Consider the following 19,940-nt stretch of genomic DNA (forward strand, 5'->3'; position numbering starts at 1 on the left):
TCTTTATGTTTTCTGCGATATAATGACCATAGATTGAGACCAGGAGATCCGTAGACTGTGGCTTTAATACGCGAGAATGGATGGATATACTAGCTATCACAGTCAGCCTAGACCCGTCCATACCATCACACGAGTGACGATAAACCCTAGAAATCTAGTGTTTTTACGCTTTACAATCCCGTACACTAAAGTAGTGAAATGGAGCATTCTTTAAAACTATACAAAATGTACAAAATATCAGGATAACATGAAGACAGAGCCAAGGGAGATTGTAGTTATCATCCAGTGGCTGTGGAAGAGACACCAAACAGAGTTGTCTTGCAATCAGAAAGCTATGCAGACGCATGAGGCGCATTTTCTTTGAGCACAGCTGCGGCATCGGTCTCCCGGCTAGGACGGCTGTCGCTAAAAGCAATGCTCAATTTCTGGTAATCCCAGTTCCGGGCGAAGAGCAAGAAGGCAGCGCTGAGTACCGGGACCATGAGGGTATCGAGGACACCAAAGAAGATCGAACTTCCTGTAACGCCAATCCTGTTGCCCCCGTCGGTCAGACCCCAGGCAACAGGGTAGATTATCCATAAGAGGTTCGTCCAACCTGAAAGCATGATGTAATCCTTATCAATACCAACCAGGTGAGCTGCTTCCCGGCTTTCATTGATGGTGCTCATAGCGAGAATGAGCCATGCAAATGTCCCAAAGGCGAAGAATCCCCATTTGTAGGAGGAAGACACATAGGCACCTGCAAGGTAGCTCCCAACCCAGAAGAGAGAAACAAAAATGTTGCAGATGATAGTAGTCCAGGAAACACCCGAGATCAGCCCAAGTGCGAGAGTGACGGAAGGAAATGCCAGCATCCAGTTCACATATTTGACCCAGAACACCTGGCGGATGTCATCATTGCCGAGATTGTTCACCTGATCGACGCGACTCCAACCCAGATTGGACGCTTGAGCGTAGTAGGTTATAGCGCCCACCAGAAGACTAAAGGTGAAAAGGTAATGAAAGACCCGCTGGCTTTCTTTTGCGGCAAAAGACATCACAAGGCAACCAATCTGTGGAACGTCAATTACGAGATAAGTCTAGAAGGAGGTGAGTTGCAGACTCACGAGCGCGAAGCAATAGATAGCAGTGACAGCCCATAGCCAGTCAGAACCATGCACGGTCAGTGATTCATCAACACCAGTGATAGGGTTGACCCTGATAGCGTCGTTCCCTCGAGCAAGGATATACATTCTCAATAATACTGATGAATGATTCCGGAGTGTCGTATAATGTTGCAGTTGCTCTTTGCGTATATAATGTAGTCAACAATGGATGGTTTGAATTGCCATGGGAGAAGACGTGAATCATATGCTATATATATACCAGCAATCACCCAGAAGGACATGAATGAACAATTCACAATGAGCCAATTTGCAACAATAGATCATTGCACCTGAGACATCTCACGTCGGCAAAGTAATTGTTACTGTGATGGAGCTATATGATTTGGCCTGGTGATGTCGCTTTTAAAACTAATTCGCCGACTATTTCTCCGATTTTTCATTCCCTGTTTCAACGTCCATCCATCGTTCGTGCCACTACCGCAATTGGATATAAGAGGCTAGCATGGTAAACAATCTAAGATATATTTGTTTAGCCAGTTACAAAAATAATTTTCCAAAATAAAACCGCATTACTAACTATATTCGTTAGAAGTTTTTGGATGTCGTTGAGAGATTGGCTCAAAGCAGTGATTTCCCTACAAGACTGGGCCTGTTGATGGAGGTCGTATCTCTCAGACTCCTGCTAAATTGGCTCCAGCAAAGCCGTTGGCTCCCCAAATGATCTTAGTGTCTGCCAGAAATTGACTTGGAAATCCAGCCAATTTGTGTTCTGTGCATTCATAAGCAAAGAGAGAGCTCCACATCTCATTTCGGAATCTTGAACTCAGCCCCGCGATCCTTGCACCACCCATGCATTTCCAGCTTTGGGCTGGCAATTTTGGTTTGGCTGTCGGAGAAACTAATTTCACTAATTATTCACCTACTGGGCTTGCACCCTACCAGAATCAAGTTGTATCTAGGGATGTGTGATACCCGAAGTAGGCAGTAAGCACTAGCTGGGAGACCGAGCTGTCCTGATTGGCCCTGAAACTGACAGTTCCGCGCGAAGAATGTCTAATGATTGATCGGACATAGCGGATTTAAAAATGAATTCGCGGCAGCGATTAAGGAATCCTTATCTTTTCGCCAGGAGGTTATGTGAGAAGTCCTTCAGACACAGTTCGCTTTCTCTTTCACGGAGTCCTGTGAGAAAAAGAAGCCCCGTCATATTCTCCGACTCATTCAAGATGGCATCGGACACTGAAACCGAGATGAGAGATACAGCAAAACGCGGAAGTCAGCCACAAAAGGCTGCATGTGACGAGTGCCGACGGCGGAAACAACGGTGCGATGGCAAGAAGCCACAATGTAGCGTTTGTCAAGACACTGGTGTTGTATGTGAAATGACTCAGCGTGGGACCAGAGGACCTAAAAAAGGCCATCTGAGAGAATTAAGAAGTCGTATTGTGCAGCTGGAGGCAATGCTAAAGGCTCGCTCCTCGCCCTATCGAGAAGAACCCCTGGGGACTACAGGAAACAATGGTGACGGGGTTCTCGCTGCGTCGGGTGCGAAAGAAAGTGCCTTGGTGTCCACGCGTCCATTTGGCCAGCATGTTCCTCTTTCGCCGATATTGCACGCCGAATTGTAACTATGCCCTAGAGTAACTCCATCCCCAAGCAATAACATGTGGCTAAATGTATTTCCTAGGGACCAACTATACTTCGACCGCGTCCACCAATCTTTACCCATTCTGCACCAAAAGAGGTACCTCTCATGGTCCAAGTCGAGCAATAAGTCAGCGACGCGTCGATGCCTGCAATATGCCATGTGGACAATAGCCTCATTGCTGTCGGCACATTCCAGTCATATGGCAGAGCCTCTCTATCGAGAAACGAAACAGATGCTTGAGTCTCTTACCACCAATGAGCCCAGCAGCGCCAACACAGAGCTAGCACAGGCATGGGTCCTTGTGGTGACGTTTGAATCAATGCGAACGTATCACCATCAAGCATGGTTAAGTGCTGGTCGAGCATTCCGTTTGGTACAGGGCATGCGATATCATAGCCTTGACAGACCAATTGATAATCACTGCCCTTCAGCTCTGTGCGGCGACCTTATTGAAATAGAGGAGAGGCGCCGCGTGTTCTGGATGGCCTATTTCCTTGACCACGTCATTAGCATGCGCGACAATTGGCCTATAACACTAAATGAGCATGTGGTAAGAGATTGAATACGGGTTCCGTCTGCACAGAAGTCTCCCGCTAATTGTCCCATCCTGTTGACGGGTAGATCTGCACGCGTCTTCCAGGTCCAGATGTGGCATTCCAAGCAAGTATCTGCGATGTGGGACCCTTCCTATCTGAAGCCATGACCGAAACCACGGTCAAAATCCGCTCAGCATTCAATGAATGTCTCATCATGGCCACAATATGTGGTCGTAGTCTGCTGCAAATCCAGCAGTACCACATATCAAAAGCTTATGGTGACATGTCAATGAACTGTATAGATCAACGTAAATGGCTGGAGAATCTCTTGACCCACAGACTGCAGCTTTTGTCACAGTGCTATCCATCACCACATGAATCCTTTGACCCGCTCTTGCTGTTCGCCCACATCCTCGGCCAGGCAATTATGATATACTTCTGCAAAGGAATGGCAGACACTGCAATGGAGGCCGGCGACTCAGTAAATGCAGATATGGGCTGTGTTGATTATCAAAACTTGGCACTAGGAGCATCAAGCACGGTCATCCAATTCGCTTCCGCGTTAAGAGAGTTGCCATTTTCTAAGGTATGTCACGCCAGGATATAGTCACAAATACAAAACGCTGACTGCTCTCTAAGGTGCATCCATTGATGCCTATTCCTTTATTAGTCTGTGCAGAATTCCTGTACCATGACATGCACAATGAAACTTCTCAGATGAATCTATGCGAGCTCGTCGACCTCTTGCGCGAATTGAAAAACGTTAATGATCCTGAACAAAGTTATCTGGATCTACTCCCACGCTCCTGCGTCTCCAGAACAGTGGAGTTGCTTACGGGAAGTGTGAAAGTTACCAACCTAAATTGTGAATAAGAAAGCTGGGGCGATCTGGTATGGCTCATCGTTGGAGTTGCGGATGCTACCATCGAGACTCCAAACGTCTCCGAAGGCGTCGGAAAAACGCAAAAGCCAGAGCTATCTGAGTACTACCTAGGTACCTTGTAGGAGTACCTTAGATATGTCTCGTCTGGTCGTCACTATGGGGAAGCAAGCCAGAACAGAGCCGGCGAGGAAGAAGCACGCCATGATTGGGCGAGCCCTGCGACATGCATCCACAAGATAGCAAATTCTGAAACATTTTGTTTGCCCAGCCCCTTTCCTCTGCCATATACGAGGACTCCGTGATTGGCTACGATACAGAGAAGCGCAGAAAGAAGCCCTACAAAGGTAAGACAGAAGGTGGCGGCTCGCCCGGCATAGCGGTTCGCCTGGGAATTACGTTACAGTGCAGTATATTAACCCGTCTGCTGTTCCAGTATTTACCGAAGAAATATTTATTCTTTCCCATCCTTTCTTAAGTGGCAAGGTACCTAAGTCATATCATGCAGAAGGTAGTCTCAACCTCCTTAATAACAGAGGAACACATATACCACCTAGACTGTATGTGTACTCCATGAACTGCCCTCACGCCTCCTTTCCAGAATTTCGCCAGCGCCACCATTTATCAATGTGCGGTTGCCCGCTGATAATCACCAATAATCAACTCAACAAAACCTTAGATGGGTTTTAGGGGAAATAATCTACTTCTCTTAGCTCTTTAGGCTCTCGCACTCCTGCACAAAGATAGCAGTCTCACTTAGCTTTCCTATATGCGCGAGCTGATGTTTAATGTAAAGGATGCTCTAATTTCTCTCCCATTTATTATAGTCCTTTTTGTGTTGTTCATAGCAGTCAATATTGAATATATATCCCTCATACTGAAACTAGTCTTGGATGGCATTGGTAGAAGGCTTAATTATGACTTTGCTGTCTAGCAGGGCTGCTATCCAGCCATCTATTTTCAAACACACGCCTCTGAGCAGGTCGGCTAAATCAGAAATAATATGCTGAAAGCAGCTATTGTGATAGTACTTAACGCGTTCTGCGTCATCATAAGTCAGCATAGCAGATCCTTCATCCAGTCAAACCAGGCATAATACCTCCGCCCTTAGTCCCGCCTTTCAGAGCAAAACGATAGTAGGAACAAATAATGGGCTTGTGAGTTTGTCTGCTGGGCATGCAATCCCAAGCCTAGCAGTGACTAACTTTAACATTAGGGACTTCTTGAAGGTAGAGCATATAGTTTCTAGACTGCAAGTCATCTAAAATGTATGCTGCCTCTTCTTCACCCTAGATTTTCCTTTTATGCTTCTTTGCTGATATCAACGGGTTCCCATCCTTTTTATATTCAACCTAAACTATAAGGAATGGAGAGGTTTAAATACTAGGTATATAATTAATAATGACTACTAGATATCATTGCACATGTGATAGATATCATCGAAATCATATATGTACCTGTTGATATCACAGTATTTTACTATAGTAGGTAGTAGGTACTCTTTACTAGGTCCTTCTAGGGATATTAATATCTATAATAATATATTATTATAATTTATACTATCTATACTTTCTATATTATCTATTCTTAGCTCTCTCTTATCTAGTTTAGCTTAGTGTCAGAAAGTAGGGTCCTAGGCATCTACTATCCACAATGCCAAAAAGGTCACAATGATGATTCCCCTTGGAATCATCAGCCTAGAACCTGCTTATATACCACCTACCCCCTAGGCTAGAGTTGCATTTGGTCTGAGTTTGGGCGAGTCGAACCCCAGTTGGGACCGAACCGCTGCGATTTCAAGTCCAAATCTTAGAAATTGGATCCAAACCTGATCCATTCTGATTTGGTGCGAGTTTAACCGCAAAATCTGCCCCTGGGCCTAGATAGGTAGTCATTAGCCTCTCTAGGCTGGTGGTAGGCCTAGGCAATATCAAAAATTTTAATGGTTTTTAGAATTCAATTTCTCCTATCTTAGGCCTATGCCTAGGGCCTATCTAGCATGCTTATATAAAATTATTATTTTTATATAAAATATATGGTATTTATAGTCATTATAATATATATCTATAATATCAATTCAATATCTGTAGGGTTGAATGGTTAGTGGTTAAAAATCATTCTTAGATATTGTGATTGTTGAAGGTTGATGTATATATATATAAACCATTACCACTTTTATACTAATCTATGATAGAAATAATTATTCCTTATATCTCACCAGCCACTAGATATTTTGAATTAATATTTCATATTTAGATAGACTAGATACTAGGCTATCTAGTGATATTAATATTTCTATAGAAATCCTAGAAATTAGTGATTACTAAGCAAAACAGTTTTTGGTAGTTTAACTGATGCCCCCCTGGATGTAACCCTGACCCACCCCTAATCCGGTGTGAGTTTGCAATCTAGGAACCGAACCTCACCGCTGTGAGTTTGGTGAGGGTTGGATTCGATTTTAGCGGTTCGGTTATGCAACTCTACCCTAGGCCGCAGCCCCCATGACACTTAGCTAGATTTATGGTTTAGCTATCTCTTACTAGTTCTATCTTAGCTATTACTATTAGTTTATCTACTTATCTAGCTAGTTTAGCTGGTTTAACTATCTCTCACTAGTTCTATCTAACTATCTAGTAGTGAGTGATTTTTAATATTGCAGGCTAGAAGCTAGTTAACCTACAACCTAGATTTAGATAGTAAGAAATTGCTAAGGAGTTCTAACTAGGGCTGCAGTGGCTGAATATAAAAGATAGGTATGAATAGGAGATGAGGTCACATAATAGAGTTGATTAGGACTAGGTTATGTGATTGAGCTGGTGTCCGCCTTGGACAGGACTTCATTGGTGCCTAAGGCAGGTTGTGAGTACTTAGTGAGCTTGAGCATTCAGTGGGCCTTGCCTGTTACATAAACTATTTCTTAATAATAATAGTTTAATATAGATTACTCTACTATCTATAATAATAGTTTAATATAGATTACTCTACTATCTATAGGTAGATCTTAATATAATATATACTATTCTTATTAACTAATTTTCTCTATTTTTTAAAGATATTTATTATCTTAATAGCTAAATTCTATAGCTCTTAAGTAGAAATATAATAGAGATTTAAAAGTGGTTAGTCTTTATAGTAAATAACTCTATTAATCCTTAATACTTTTTAGTAATAGTACTACTATTAGATTACTCTATTATACTCTATCAAATAGTATAGGTTTTATTAAGATCTACTATGGTTGTGGTGTTGACCCAAACCCATGACTCCCTATCTAGATTTATGTTTTAACCTCCTATGCATACGCGCCTGTAACCACAGCTAGTTGGCTGTGCTGCGATCTTCATGTTCTGCATGGGCCAAGCTGAAGCCTTCCAGAAGTAGCGGAGCTGTTCCTACAATGTCTACACTCTGAGTACTGAGCCGATATTAATAATGGAATGATGATTATATGTGAGAGTATTTTGCTTCTCCTTACAGATTGTCTAAGAAGTGGCCGGTGCAGAGCTCGCGCGCCACCAGAGGTTCTTCCCTACTTGAACTCTTTGAGCTTCTATCTGTATATATGTGCTTGTGTATTAAGTTCTGTTATGTTCTCTGTAAAGGACAGTATACAGTATGAGAAGAGACAATAGGCGACTACCCTTTCCCACAACCTTGTGCTGTAGTCCGTGCGAGGGGAACGAGTGAAGATGATTAAAGATTCGGCTTTGGCTGAAATAAAAATTTCATCCCACAAATCACGTACGCTCTATCCACTGCTTCAAAACAGCTGCAACTTGCAAACTATTCTTCTCCATGAACACCATATGCCCATTTCCGTGGATGCCGATATCCGCCAATTGCAGATGTTGCGCCGGCACGCCTGCCTGTTGCAAGAACTTGACTGTGCACCAGTCATACGGCGCATGGTAAGACGATTCGGTCGTCAAGACCAGGACCGGCACATGGGCGAGGTTGACGAGCTGCCTCGGTGCGGGGGAATCGGCCTGGACAACGCAGTCGGAATACAGGGACGAATTTGAAGGAATCACCTGCTTCACAAGGTCAGTGACCGGATTGGTCACGGCAGGCAAGAAGGTGAGGGGGATATCGGTAAGCCCGTAGGGGCGCGCGGAGATGTTGCTGAACACGGCCTCCTGGAAGGGAGGGCCTGTGGGTTCGATTGAGACGATGGAGTGGACGAGCTTCGGGCGCACATCCGCAATGAGCCAGGGCATTAGCCCGCCCTGGGAGTGGGAGAGGAGGATGACTGGGGATCCAATGTGGTCGAGCAGGGCGGCGCCGGCGGCCTGGACGGTCGACTGCTGGTAAGTGGCTGAATTAAGGAACTCGACCGTTGAAGCATAGTAAGCGTCGAAGATCGGGTCACCCATGACGCCCGTTCCGTTCCATTGGGTGTGCAGGGACGCCTGCGGCCAGAGGTTGTATAGCTGTGATGCGGTGAAGCGCTGCTGCAACAGCTCAGCGCTATACACGCTCAGCGTCCCATTGCCAGGGAACCAGGCACTGCGGCCGCGGAAGGTTTGGTCGAGGATATAGCATGCATATCCTTGAGAGAGAAAGTAAGAGGCCCAGCCTTCCCCTCCATCAGGCTTGTTGAGCCAATTCTACTCATCACGGTTAACTCGTCCGGGGCGGGAAGGGGAGAAGGGCTATCATTTGATACGTACTGTGCCTGTTTGAGCTTGTCCATGGATGAAGATAATTGGATACGGTTTGGTCACACCCGCGGTTGGGGTCAGTTTTTCCACATACATCTGATTCGCGAAGACATGCTGGCCAGCGCTATTCAGAGTATATTGTCCTCCAACATACATATACGATCGCTGGGCTGGCACCTCGCCGCACCAGCTTTGTGAAGCTGTGGCAGCAATTGCCCCAGTGATCAATAATAATGCTGTCTTGATATGCATCGTGTTCGCCTGTGAGAGAGGGTGGCGATGGCGAGCCAGGGGGGTCGTTGATTAAACAATGCAAGGGAAGATCTGGGATCAAGGTTTATCTGAGACTCGCAATTTATATTAAAATGCTACTAATTTAGTAACTAATTGCTAGGTATGGTTAACTAGTTAAAACCTACCTTTTCCGCCGTTCTTGGCGGGTGGAGCTTCAGTCGCTTGGGCGAATTTTCTTTGAGACTTGGGCCTCAGTCTGGCCGGTTATTGGACCTTTACACCGCAGAGACTTTTCCTAGCGATCCTGGAGAAAGTCTCTTGTGAAAAAAACCTCTATCTATAGGCCAACTACGTAAATAGTGCATTCTCGGAAATGAACACGAAGAGGGCGGATCGGGTAGCTTGACTGTTCCCCACCTCACTTTTCCAAAAGCTAGTAAATAAGGATTAAAACCCCCCGTTTTTGATTTTTCCGTACGTTTGGTTGGGTAGGGAACTTCTTTCCAAGCCCAGCCCATAATAGATACCAATAATGCTTTTAATAATAACTATGCCTCTCAGTGTTGAGAAGGCCATAGTTATTAGGTATTGAAAAGACCCGACATAGCAGGCCCAGTCAAGACTCCTCCATTCCATTATTATCTGTTAATAACTTACTATAGTTCTCCTTGTCTCAAGGTTTGTTCCTGTGACTCGTTTTCCTTTTCTTTGCCTTACTTTTCTTTGGGAGGCTCACCCCTCCTGCCTGCGAAAGCAATGGATTCCACCCTCATAATTCTCTGGGTGTTCACCTGGGTGACAGTCGGCTTGATCTCCCTTCGGCTTCTAGTGCGAAAATGGAAAAGGTCGCAGTTCGTTCTGGGCGATTATTTCTCAATGGGGGCCATTTTCTGCGCGCTCGTACGCCTCGCCTTGGTCCACGTTATTCTCATCTGGGGAACCAACAATATGGCGGCGACGTTCCGACATACGCACCATTTCACCCCGGAGGAGATCCGTCGCAGAGAGATCGCGAGCAAGTTTGTCCTCGCCAACAGAGTGTTCTATAATTCCTAGTACGTCCAAAATTGAGCGGACCGCTGAATTGACGGCTATTTTCTCATACTCCATTCCTTTAGTCTCTGGCTCCAAAAGCTGGTTCTACTTGATACCTACCGCAGACTTCACACGCAACTTCGCTGGGAGAAGGTCACGGTGATTTCATATATCAGCATATTCTTAGCGACGTATGTAATTGTACAGATTGTGACTTTCACGGAGTGCGATCCATTCAACCATTACTGGATTGTATTACCAGATCCTGGTATGTCCTTCTCTCTTTACTTTTTTTTTATTTTTGGTTTGTTCATTTCACCCTCTAACATATTCAGGCACATGCTGCCAGGCACAGCTTCAATTAATTGTCCTCGGTATGCGCTCCCGAAAGCTCATTCAATATCATGCCTCTTACATTCTTATTTCTTTCACTAGGCGTCCTCAATGTCATCACCGACGTTATGCTTATCGCCATGCCGATTCCAATTCTGGTTGTGGTTAAACGATCCACTGTTGAGTAAGCTTGGCCAGGCATATATCACCACATGTATCTCTTTAACGCGTTCCCCTCCTCCAGAAAATTCCAGCTAATGGCCCTATTCACTGTCGGCCTCTTCATCGTCGCTATCACCATCGCTAGGCTACCTCAAAACACCAAAAATGCCACTGAGCAGGTGAACAGAACAACTTGGGCGTCTATTGAGTTACTTGCTGCCGCTATTGTCGCCAATGCTCCCGTCCTGTACGGACTTTTGAAGGGAACGAGACAGAAGTCCAAGTACGCCGCAGCTGGAGCTGGATCGGCTGCGCCCTCGTGGCCGGGACGTCAAAAGAGGTCAGCAAATGAGTCCGAATTCGAACTGCAGGGGGCTCATCACAGTAATAGAGGGTCTGTACTGGGCTCAAAGATATCCTCAAGTAATTATTTGGAGATCGACGGCGAGAGTGGTCAGTCGGTGGCTCGAACCATGGGAAGATAGCAGTAGAGAAAGGTAAGAATGGCGAAAGAAGGCTATACTCTCACCCTAATACTCTGTATCAGGGACTAGATTCCKCTACTATACCCTGATTGCTATAGACAATTAACGTAATCCACGGCCGAGCTACGCACTTTCGCCGTCGCGTCAAATTCTATACTAATAATAATTTTCAACGCGTCCTTCTTCTAGTTATACCCTGCAAATGTCTCTTTCTCAAGAGAATCAAATGCAATTGGCTGTCTCAGCTATAAAAACGAAAAAACCAAAAAGAATCCAATCAAAACAAGAAGCTGCTGGCATATTTGGTGTACCAGAAGCTATGCTTCGCAGTCGGCTGAGAGGAATCAAACCATGATCAGACACGCGCCAATGGCCGTAAACTGACTGCTACTAAAGAAAATAACTCCTGTCAAGCGACTTCTAGATGCAGATAAATAAGGCTTTTTAATTCAGCTAGAGTTTCTGCGTGGAATGGCAGAGATTTTGCTTTATGAATGTTCCCAAGTTTCCACTGCAGTTCTTGGGGTCAACTAGGCCTATTCCTTTGTTAAACACCGTCCTGAACTACGTACAAGATATAGTTAAAGGATTACGTACCAGTGAGCAAAGTAGGAGGATCCAAAGGTTGCATAGTGTTGTTTGAAACTGTACATGAAGCTATTCAGGAACATAGCATCCATGAAGATGATATATGGAATTTTGATGAAACAGGCTTTGCAATAGAACTTTACATAATATTTAAGATTATCGCTGGAATAGATTGGAGTGAAAGACATTGTACAGTTATTCAAGGGAATTATAAATGGATTATAATGATTAAATATATGAGTGTAAAGGTGGTTTCTATACCACTAGTTGTCATCTTGAAGGGGAAAGAGCAATAGGCTACCTAGTATCAAGAACCGGCAGTTCCCGAAAGCTGGTCAATTTCAAGGAGTGACAATGGCTGGACAACCGATATAATAGGCCTTTTGCTGGCTTCAGGAGGTGTTTGAACCACAGTACAGGCAGAATTCAACTGGTGCAAAGAGATTTACTTATTCTTGATGACCTTTCTAGCCACCAGACATAGTACGCTCAATCCACTTGCGAGCATCATCTAATCGTGCAACATCGCGAGACCGTTGGCCGTCATTACCCAAATAGTAGGTCCTAGCCTGCTCAGTTGTGATCTGAAGCGAGGTCTTTATGCTCCTCGAAATGGACGAGGAGAGAAGTGAAGAAACTTCAGAATAAAAATGGCGATGTCCCACAACGGTGTCGAAACTATCCTAATTAGCTCGACTTTCTCGTAGCATGAAGAGTCTAAAGGAAAGCTTGGATCGTAGTAATCTTGATGAGGCTCACCAACGTCGGTGACAAACCGCGCTGGCCCACTTCTGCAGGCGGCCACCGCCGCCGCGGGAGCAGTAGCAGGTGTCTTTGGGGTAGGAAAGCAGATGATGGGTGGGGAAGAATGTGTACCGGACGATAGTGCGCCAGACACACGCCTGTCTGAGACCGTAGGTTTGGGCAATGACGCCGAACGCCTGGCAGAAGAACACGCGAGATGGCTTGAAGTCCCAATGCTGCCGCTTCCAGTCGCCCGCTCGACTGTCGCCAGCCCACCCCAACAGAGTAAAGAGGACCTCGATGCTGGTCACCTTCACGTTCGCGCCGGTGGGGAAGGGGAGGTCCTCTTGCAGCCATCCATGGCGGAAGACCTCCCGGAACAGAAACCTCAAACAGGGCCAATCACCGGGCGAGAAACGACATCAAACGTTGAGTGGAACCAAGCGTAGGGGCTAGAGTGTGCTGGTGTAATAATTATAATAGTATTAGGTTGTTAGTGCAGATGAGTGCCAGTATCCGGGCTGGTTTAATTTAGATGTGCGGTAAGATTTCTTTAATGTATTTAATCAGGTCATGGATCACCATCAGACTCACTTGATAGATCCTTATAGTCAACGAATCTCCTGCAACTTAGGAGTGTATAAAGAGCACATAATTATATATGTGCACTGTCAGTCCATAGCCCACTCTTGTCCTTCATTTATTTAATTATGCAAATACCTAGATCTGGGTCCAGTCATCTCCTATTTCAGATCCCAAATTGCACAGCGGCTATAATATATTGATTAACAGTCCTTCCTCCCACAGAAACTTGGGAGTCATTTCTGGTGGTAAAATTATTTCTATATTAAGGGATTGTTTGAGGCACATTTATCTCAGGAGCTTGAATGGGGATGGGGAGCCCCCTTTCTAGTTGTCAAATGAGTTGTGATAGAGCCAAAATGGGAGTGATTATGGTAGTGTATGGCATTACATCTAGTGTTTAAGAACTTGCTTATGTAGCTGGGCTAAAACAGGTTCAATCCCTGCCTCTGCCTCAGAAATCTACAGAGCTATGGTTTAAAGTATCCTATAATTGCCTGGCTGGCAATCCACTGGATCATGCTTAGTGGCTTCTTAATCCATCTGCAATCACTCTGTATTGACTTGGGCAGCACTAGATGGATACAGCATAATCAATATTTGGGCGTCACTGTAGCTGTTAATAGATGCCTAGCTACTGCCGGGGGGATCATTTGGAGGGGCTGTAGTGTTAGAACAGCCTGGATCCCTCATCCTGTGATCTCCCCAATGTTGTTCTTGAACATCAATTCCTGGTTGAGTAGGACCCCTAAGAGTTTGACAACTTACTGCAGCTTTACTGCTGTACCATTAATCTAAAGAGGTAATGATGGCAGCATCTACCTCCATGGACATCAGGTAAAATTGCGTCTCTTTAACTTTAAAGGTAGCTCTAGAAGTTCTTACCTATTTGAGTTCTGGTTAGACCACTTCATCCTGGAGTCTTTGGGTGTTGGTGTTAGCTAACAGACCCACCACCCAGGCACTATAGTTGTTCTACAACCGCAACAGCTCCAGCATATTTGGTGATCAGCACATCGACCAGACTTACATTCATAAAGAGGAAGAGGATTAGAGATAATGGGGAGCCCTGTGGAAGGTCTACATCAGCAATCTCCCACATATCTAAGCAGTAGGAATGGACGATCATAGTTGCCCATTGATCGCGGCAAAGCGCATCGATCCACCAAATGAGTGTCTAAGATTCGCCTTTCTCTTAGTTAATGTAAGAGAACCTCCCTTATAACGCTATTATAGGACCCTTTTACATCGAGACTGACTAGACTGTGTACCATTTTCTGTGTCCACACAGTGTGAGACTTCTTCACCAGGATATTTAATGCATATTCGCAGGATCTCTGCTTCTAGGCCCCTGAAATAGTTCGCTGGTAGCAGCCTGAATTGATCCACCATCTAACAATTGCCTCCAGTGCTTTCCCGTGAAACCGGCACAAGGATATGGGCGATTGATTTTGCTGAGTGAGAAGTCCTTGGATAGTTTAGGTAGTTACAGTGAACTAATGTGATGCAGCAGTTAGCATTCTAAGTTAGAAGTCATTAGTAAGTTTCAGGCTGCAAGAGCAAGAGCACAGATTACGAGATGACAGACTAATGGCTCCCAGGGAACGACTTCGGTTCCCATCCAACGACCTTGGTACACTCTTCCTGGACTAGTCCATCGGACAGTGCGCAAGCCTACCTAGGATCCCTCCAGATTGCTGCTTTGGGATTGATGACTTTCAATTGCCGTTGTCCTATAGCCAACCATTCGATTACATCCATGTCTGTGCACTAGAAGGAGCCATTTATGACCATAAAAACCTCTTCTAGAAAACCTGAGGCCGGGTAGCTGGCTAGTTATGGCCTTCATGGACGTCAACTCATATTCTGATAACGGCACCCACCTAAAAGCCTTTAACTTCGTTGATGCATCTCGCATCGAAGAAGCATGGAAAAGAGACAACGGCGTGCACATAGAAGGAAAAGGTGGACAAAACAGGCTTTGGTAACGTCCATGAGGACGTCTACAAAGGGCTGCTCACGTCGGACTTTCTAGTCAAAGTCATACTGACGGCTCTGTAGCTCCGCTAGAGCCCCTGACCTAAGGACCTGAAGCTCAAGGAAATTGTTCGCTCATCGAGCTATATTCCATTCCAATCTCCTACTTTGTACATGACATGTCTGATCATGTACATATTGACGACTTCTTTCCTATGTATCACTTATCTAGGCTCTTCCACGGCGATAGCAGGTTGAGTTGCACAGTGAATCACGCCACCAGCCAATGGAAGTGCATGCACGTACACAGGCTGGATCACTCAGCCAGGACACAGCTTTTCAAAGGCTTCCACAGCCTCCTGAACTCTCACTTTATTACCATACTGAGGTAGGATCAAGCTGCCATTGACAAAATATAAATTTGTGTACTTGGTCGCCGGTTCTTTGTAGCACAGATCCCGCAGAACTTTAGGATCCGGCTCGTCAACTATGTGGATCTCAAACAGACGACACTTGCGTCCACTGACTGAGAGAGAATCTCTCGGATTTCCTCATAGACTTCATCCCACAGCCGAGACGTACTCGCATGGGGCCTGGAAAGAACAAACACATCAGGCCGGATAAGGTTGACCTCAGCATTGGCGTGAGCATTGGTGATATTAAGACCATTCCTACCTGAAGACCAGATGATTTTCTTCACACCAAGCAAACGTCGTACCTCCGTTTTGATCTCATGGAATGTCTGTCCAGTGACTGCATGCTTTTGCCACGGCTGCTATGAACAGCAGCCAGGAGGATCTGAATCCTCAAGCAAAGGTCTTTGCGCGGTGTTAATGTACATAAACTTCCTCTATGACCTCGGATGGAATATGATATAAGCAGCTCTCCAACCTTGCTATGGTAACCCTCAATTGATCTTATCTCCTTTGTCCTGCATGGTGGTCAAATGCACTAGTTTCCTAAGAAGGCAGTCGAGTCACGAGTGCTTGTACTACTATATCATCAACTGATAAACGTAGAATTCTTGGTTTGTCCAAGGTGGGCATAGAGTATACTGCTGTACATGTGAACCTGGTCCACTTGTTCTCGCAGAAAAGAACTACATTTTGGTAATAAAGTAGATGTTTCATTACAATGGAATTCTTCAATGGTCTAGACAGTCACAAAGAATCATCGGGACTGCACTCCATCTATTAGCAGAAAGAGACTGATGCGGAAGTCCACCAAGGCTGCTAACATATGTCCGCAACGCCGCCTTGCAAAAAGAGAACGGCGGTATGCACAGGTAGCTGTGAGTCAAAGGCTAACAAGGACAGGAAAAGCTCAAAATGGATGAAGAATATCATGACAAGAGGTCGCCTTTGTGGGGTAACCCGTAAGCTCCATGTGCCTTTCAGTCTCCGCCAAAGTGGCAATTTCTTCGAAGAGATTCAAGTCTGCGTAGACCTTAATGGATTCCATCTTTCTGCGGCTCGCATCAACAACATTCAACGTCATTCCTGGCTGAGTTCCATGGTTCGGCTCGTCCGATATTCCAAGCCCTTGGTCGGTCGTGTCGCGGAGCGAAGCCGCCGCCACATGTTCGGCAAGCCTTTGACGGATATAGACTTGTCGGTTCGTAGCCTGCTCTAACTTGCTGGCCCATCCTTTCATTGACACATCAAGGTCTGCCACTGCTTTCGTTCGGATCAACATGTTTTTCCTGCACTCAGCACCATCTGTGCTCTGGGACCTGAGGTAACGAATTATACGTTCCTCAAGACCACGGCGCTCGAATTCGAGCGAATCGTAAATACGGCGAATGTTTTTGCAGCGCTCGTCAAGTACCCGAAGTTCCTTTATGATGTTAGCTGGCGGGCATTAACATACGACACCGCGCGTCCTAGCCTCATACCAGAGAAAGTGCCCTGACTTCACCGCAGTTTAGTACTTTGGATTCCTCAGCCTGATGCTTAGCGTGGCGTTGCAGACATTCTATCTCCCTGGGCGCAAAGAGCGGGCTTGCACCTGATGGAGCAACTGCGAACGGGAGCATGAAGGATGCACGGCGTTCTGCTGAGAAATATCCCTTGTTTGAATTCCCACTAGTTGTGCCATTCGTCCGTGTTGATCTGCCCCATTGCACGATGGATGTGTCGGATAGATACCTTCCATGTATGCCACGGATTGGTTGGGGTGTCCCAGAAATAGCACCCGCAGATCTTACTTCTGCTGCTGCATCTTCGCCTGTAGTATGGCGTTGGCCTTTGCAATTGCTTGTTGGGGTGTGTACAATTGAAGATCGTCGCCCCAGCAGAGTTCCTGCACTGTGGAATGTACATGGGGCTTTGCATTGATATATAGCTTGACTCATGTATGGAGATTTTGTGTCGAGCGTGTCGGATGCGAAGTACCTTCCGTGATTCGAAGTCGGGAAATCTCTCAATGGAGAGGTGAATGTACATTGTTCTTGCTGAAGCTTTGGAGAGCGGTTCATCGTCCGTGGCGACTTTGGAGGCACTGGAGGGGGACTTGTTGTTTCAGGCTCCGCATTGACGGCAAATAACCTAACCGGGTGCATTGAGCGCTCCGTGTCTGTCTTTGCAGTTTTGGCAACCGCGTCTCGACATTTGCTAATCGGAGGAGACCGCTGCAGCGGCGCATCTTTTGCCTGTGATGGAAGAATGCGGGGCCCAGAAACTGGGTGAAGCACAGCATTTTTGAAGGGGTTTGTTGGCGATTTAGCGGTCGAAATAGTCTTTGATCTTTTGTTAATGGGAGACGTGGCTGGAATCGTCGCTGTAAAATATGAGCTACGATTTTCGACCCCAATACGGAAAGCTCAACGACTTACGCGAATCTATAGGACTCGGTTTGACAGTGGTGTTGAACCTGGTTGTGCCATCTGGTATACTGACATCGCATCGCGCTGTACCCAGTGGTTTATGTTGCTCAGAAATAGTTGTCACTCTGTCAGAATGTTTGGTCGTAATCCCTAGCAGACAAGGGCTTGATTGACTGGCTACCAGTTGGCGGGGGCGGAGTTTTCCTCTTGTGCCAAAAAGAGCATATTGCTTGACTCTTGGCCACAATTGAAATCTCATTCGTCCAGCAGGGCTTTGCCGATACGTGCCCTCATTGCAATGCGGAACCTTGGGCGAGGCCAGCTGGGGCGTGTTAGTGCTGAGCAGTTCCCTAGTAATACATTGGATAAGTGGCGCTTATAACTCACCGCAACGTCAGGCCGTGTGCAGAGGGTATCATTCACACTGGTTGGGACGCTGTTGTGTTGCGAATTCTGCATGATGCGCATGATCAGGCAAATCAAGTAAAGAGCTGAGTTCCAACCCAACGCTGATAGCCACAGCTTGCCACTAATGCTTTGTGAGGCTGTGAAAGCCTGCTTGACTGCGTATATAGAACCCTCAGCACAACTACTGGAATGCACGGAAGGGGCAAAGTACTGTTAAATATGTTATGTGAAGCGTCAAGATCCTTACTTCAGCCTAAAAGTAGATCTATACTAGCTAAAGTCATGACCTAGTGTTCAGGGCGCTTAGTTGCTACGACAAACTAGTACCGCACAGTATTCGGTACGACACCTATTCACGTAAATAGAGCCTGTTCAGTTTGTGGCTATGATAAAATCAACTTCTCCTCCCCGTCGACAGTGCACCTGTTTTTGAATTTAGAGACTTAAGTAGCAGGTTAATCCCACACAAAGTATCTCCCAGGCGTGCACCGTAGTAGAGAAGCAGAGTTCATGTCTGATAACTAAAGCCAGAACAGAGCCGATGACTAGCTACTAATGTTTAAGCGAGGTACAAGTATGTCTCAGTTCGGTGGAGTCTTCTATGGAGTTCAGGCTTGGGAGTTGGCAGAGGATGCAGATGAGATGACAAATCTTCCTATTATGGCAATTCCCTCTGCCACTCAAGGTTTCCCCACAACCAGGGTGGGGTGGGCCTCTTTCTTGTCTATAGTTGTTTGCTTCTGTCAACCTCGAAACTAGTCTTTGTATACTCAAGCCCTCTAGACATAGCACAACTGAACGTCTAGGAAATGCTTAATATAGCAGTTTAGAAGTTATTTACAACGTGGCTCCTGGAGGAATTAGAAGAAGCTTGGAAAGTCAGTACGGTCGTATAATCTGTGCTTGGCTCGGATTGTGCGCCCAACCTTTTGGGATCCCAGTTTTGATCGCCATGAATGGCCCCTCTAACTTGGTGTACCATTGGACTATAATTTACTGACCAAAGTAAACATAAACAATGCAGCTCTGAACCCAGGTTGTATGTTAGTCTGATTCTCTGAGAGCATATGCGTCGATGAACTGGATTGTTCAAGCGCTTGCGAGAAAAATATCACTGCGTCCCAATTATCCCAGGGACATTGAGCGCGTTGATATACTGTAGAAGCACATATTCGGCCCACGTGGGCAATAAAACAGTAGAAAAAGATTACAAGTGCTCTCCAGGGCCTTGCAAATTCTATGATCTGGACTTTCTATGTATGGGCCAATATTTGCAATTGGACTTTAGAGGGAATGGGCTGTGACCAGGGAGTCCCTGCGTTGTAATCTGCTGTTACGCTAAAGACTTTGTCTAGCACTAATTACACGAAGCTTACTCCGTAAGCAATGACAGTGAACTGACCAGCAGTTCAAGCAAAACCCTATAGTCTATATAGCCGTGCTGGGCTACAGATTCTGTCCAAGTTGGATGAACTCTGTGGGCCCATTATAACATTTTAAGCCAAGCGGAAAAGCAGTTGTAGATCAGCTATTGCGGCGCATTGAAGATATGGAAACACTGCACATGGCCTGCAAGAACGTGTACGGTAGATTCACAAATAAGACGTCGACGTCTATTTCTTTTCGGCGGGCTTTAAGGTTGAACATTTGAACAAATATAGCCCGGGAACAGCATTACATAACAATAATCTAGAGTGCTTCGGTAATCTTTGACTCTCGAATCAGAGCTCCACGAAC

At 45.6% G+C, this 19,940-nt stretch overlaps 5 protein-coding genes across 5 annotated transcripts; 2 read left to right on the forward strand and 3 right to left on the reverse strand.

Annotated features, from left to right (window-relative positions):
• Window positions 1-332: 332 nt before the first annotated feature.
• Asppvi_009311 (opsin family protein) lies at window positions 333-1,232 on the reverse strand (the record flags this gene model as incomplete). Its single annotated transcript, XM_043305168.1, has 2 exons — window positions 333-1,052; window positions 1,107-1,232. The coding sequence occupies 2 exons, from the start codon at window positions 1,230-1,232 to the stop codon at window positions 333-335; spliced, it is 846 nt and encodes a 281-aa protein (XP_043161103.1).
• A 1,100-nt stretch (window positions 1,233-2,332) lies between these two features.
• Asppvi_009312 (Zn(II)2Cys6 transcription factor domain-containing protein) lies at window positions 2,333-2,734 on the forward strand (the record flags this gene model as incomplete). Its single annotated transcript, XM_043305169.1, has 1 exon — window positions 2,333-2,734. One exon carries the CDS (start codon window positions 2,333-2,335, stop codon window positions 2,732-2,734), a length of 402 nt encoding a protein of 133 aa, XP_043161104.1.
• Window positions 2,735-7,907: 5,173 nt separating this feature from the next.
• Window positions 7,908-9,083, reverse strand: Asppvi_009313 (alpha/beta hydrolase; the record flags this gene model as incomplete). Its single annotated transcript, XM_043305170.1, has 2 exons — window positions 7,908-8,777; window positions 8,841-9,083. The coding sequence occupies 2 exons, from the start codon at window positions 9,081-9,083 to the stop codon at window positions 7,908-7,910; spliced, it is 1,113 nt and encodes a 370-aa protein (XP_043161105.1).
• Window positions 9,084-10,013: 930 nt separating this feature from the next.
• Window positions 10,014-12,861, forward strand: Asppvi_009314 (uncharacterized protein; the record flags this gene model as incomplete). The annotated part of the gene is made up of 6 exons (XM_043305171.1): window positions 10,014-10,120; window positions 10,184-10,368; window positions 10,436-10,474; window positions 10,536-10,617; window positions 10,678-11,048; window positions 12,422-12,861. The coding sequence occupies 6 exons, from the start codon at window positions 10,014-10,016 to the stop codon at window positions 12,859-12,861; spliced, it is 1,224 nt and encodes a 407-aa protein (XP_043161106.1).
• A 3,433-nt stretch (window positions 12,862-16,294) lies between these two features.
• Window positions 16,295-18,263, reverse strand: Asppvi_009315 (uncharacterized protein; the record flags this gene model as incomplete). The annotated part of the gene is made up of 4 exons (XM_043305172.1): window positions 16,295-16,807; window positions 16,866-17,749; window positions 17,805-18,117; window positions 18,183-18,263. 4 exons carry the CDS (start codon window positions 18,261-18,263, stop codon window positions 16,295-16,297), a joined length of 1,791 nt encoding a protein of 596 aa, XP_043161107.1.
• Window positions 18,264-19,940: the final 1,677 nt, after the last annotated feature.

Source organism: Aspergillus pseudoviridinutans (assembly GCF_018340605.1).
Source record: "Aspergillus pseudoviridinutans IFM 55266 DNA, scaffold_7, whole genome shotgun sequence".
NCBI lineage: Eukaryota > Fungi > Ascomycota > Eurotiomycetes > Eurotiales > Aspergillaceae > Aspergillus > Aspergillus pseudoviridinutans.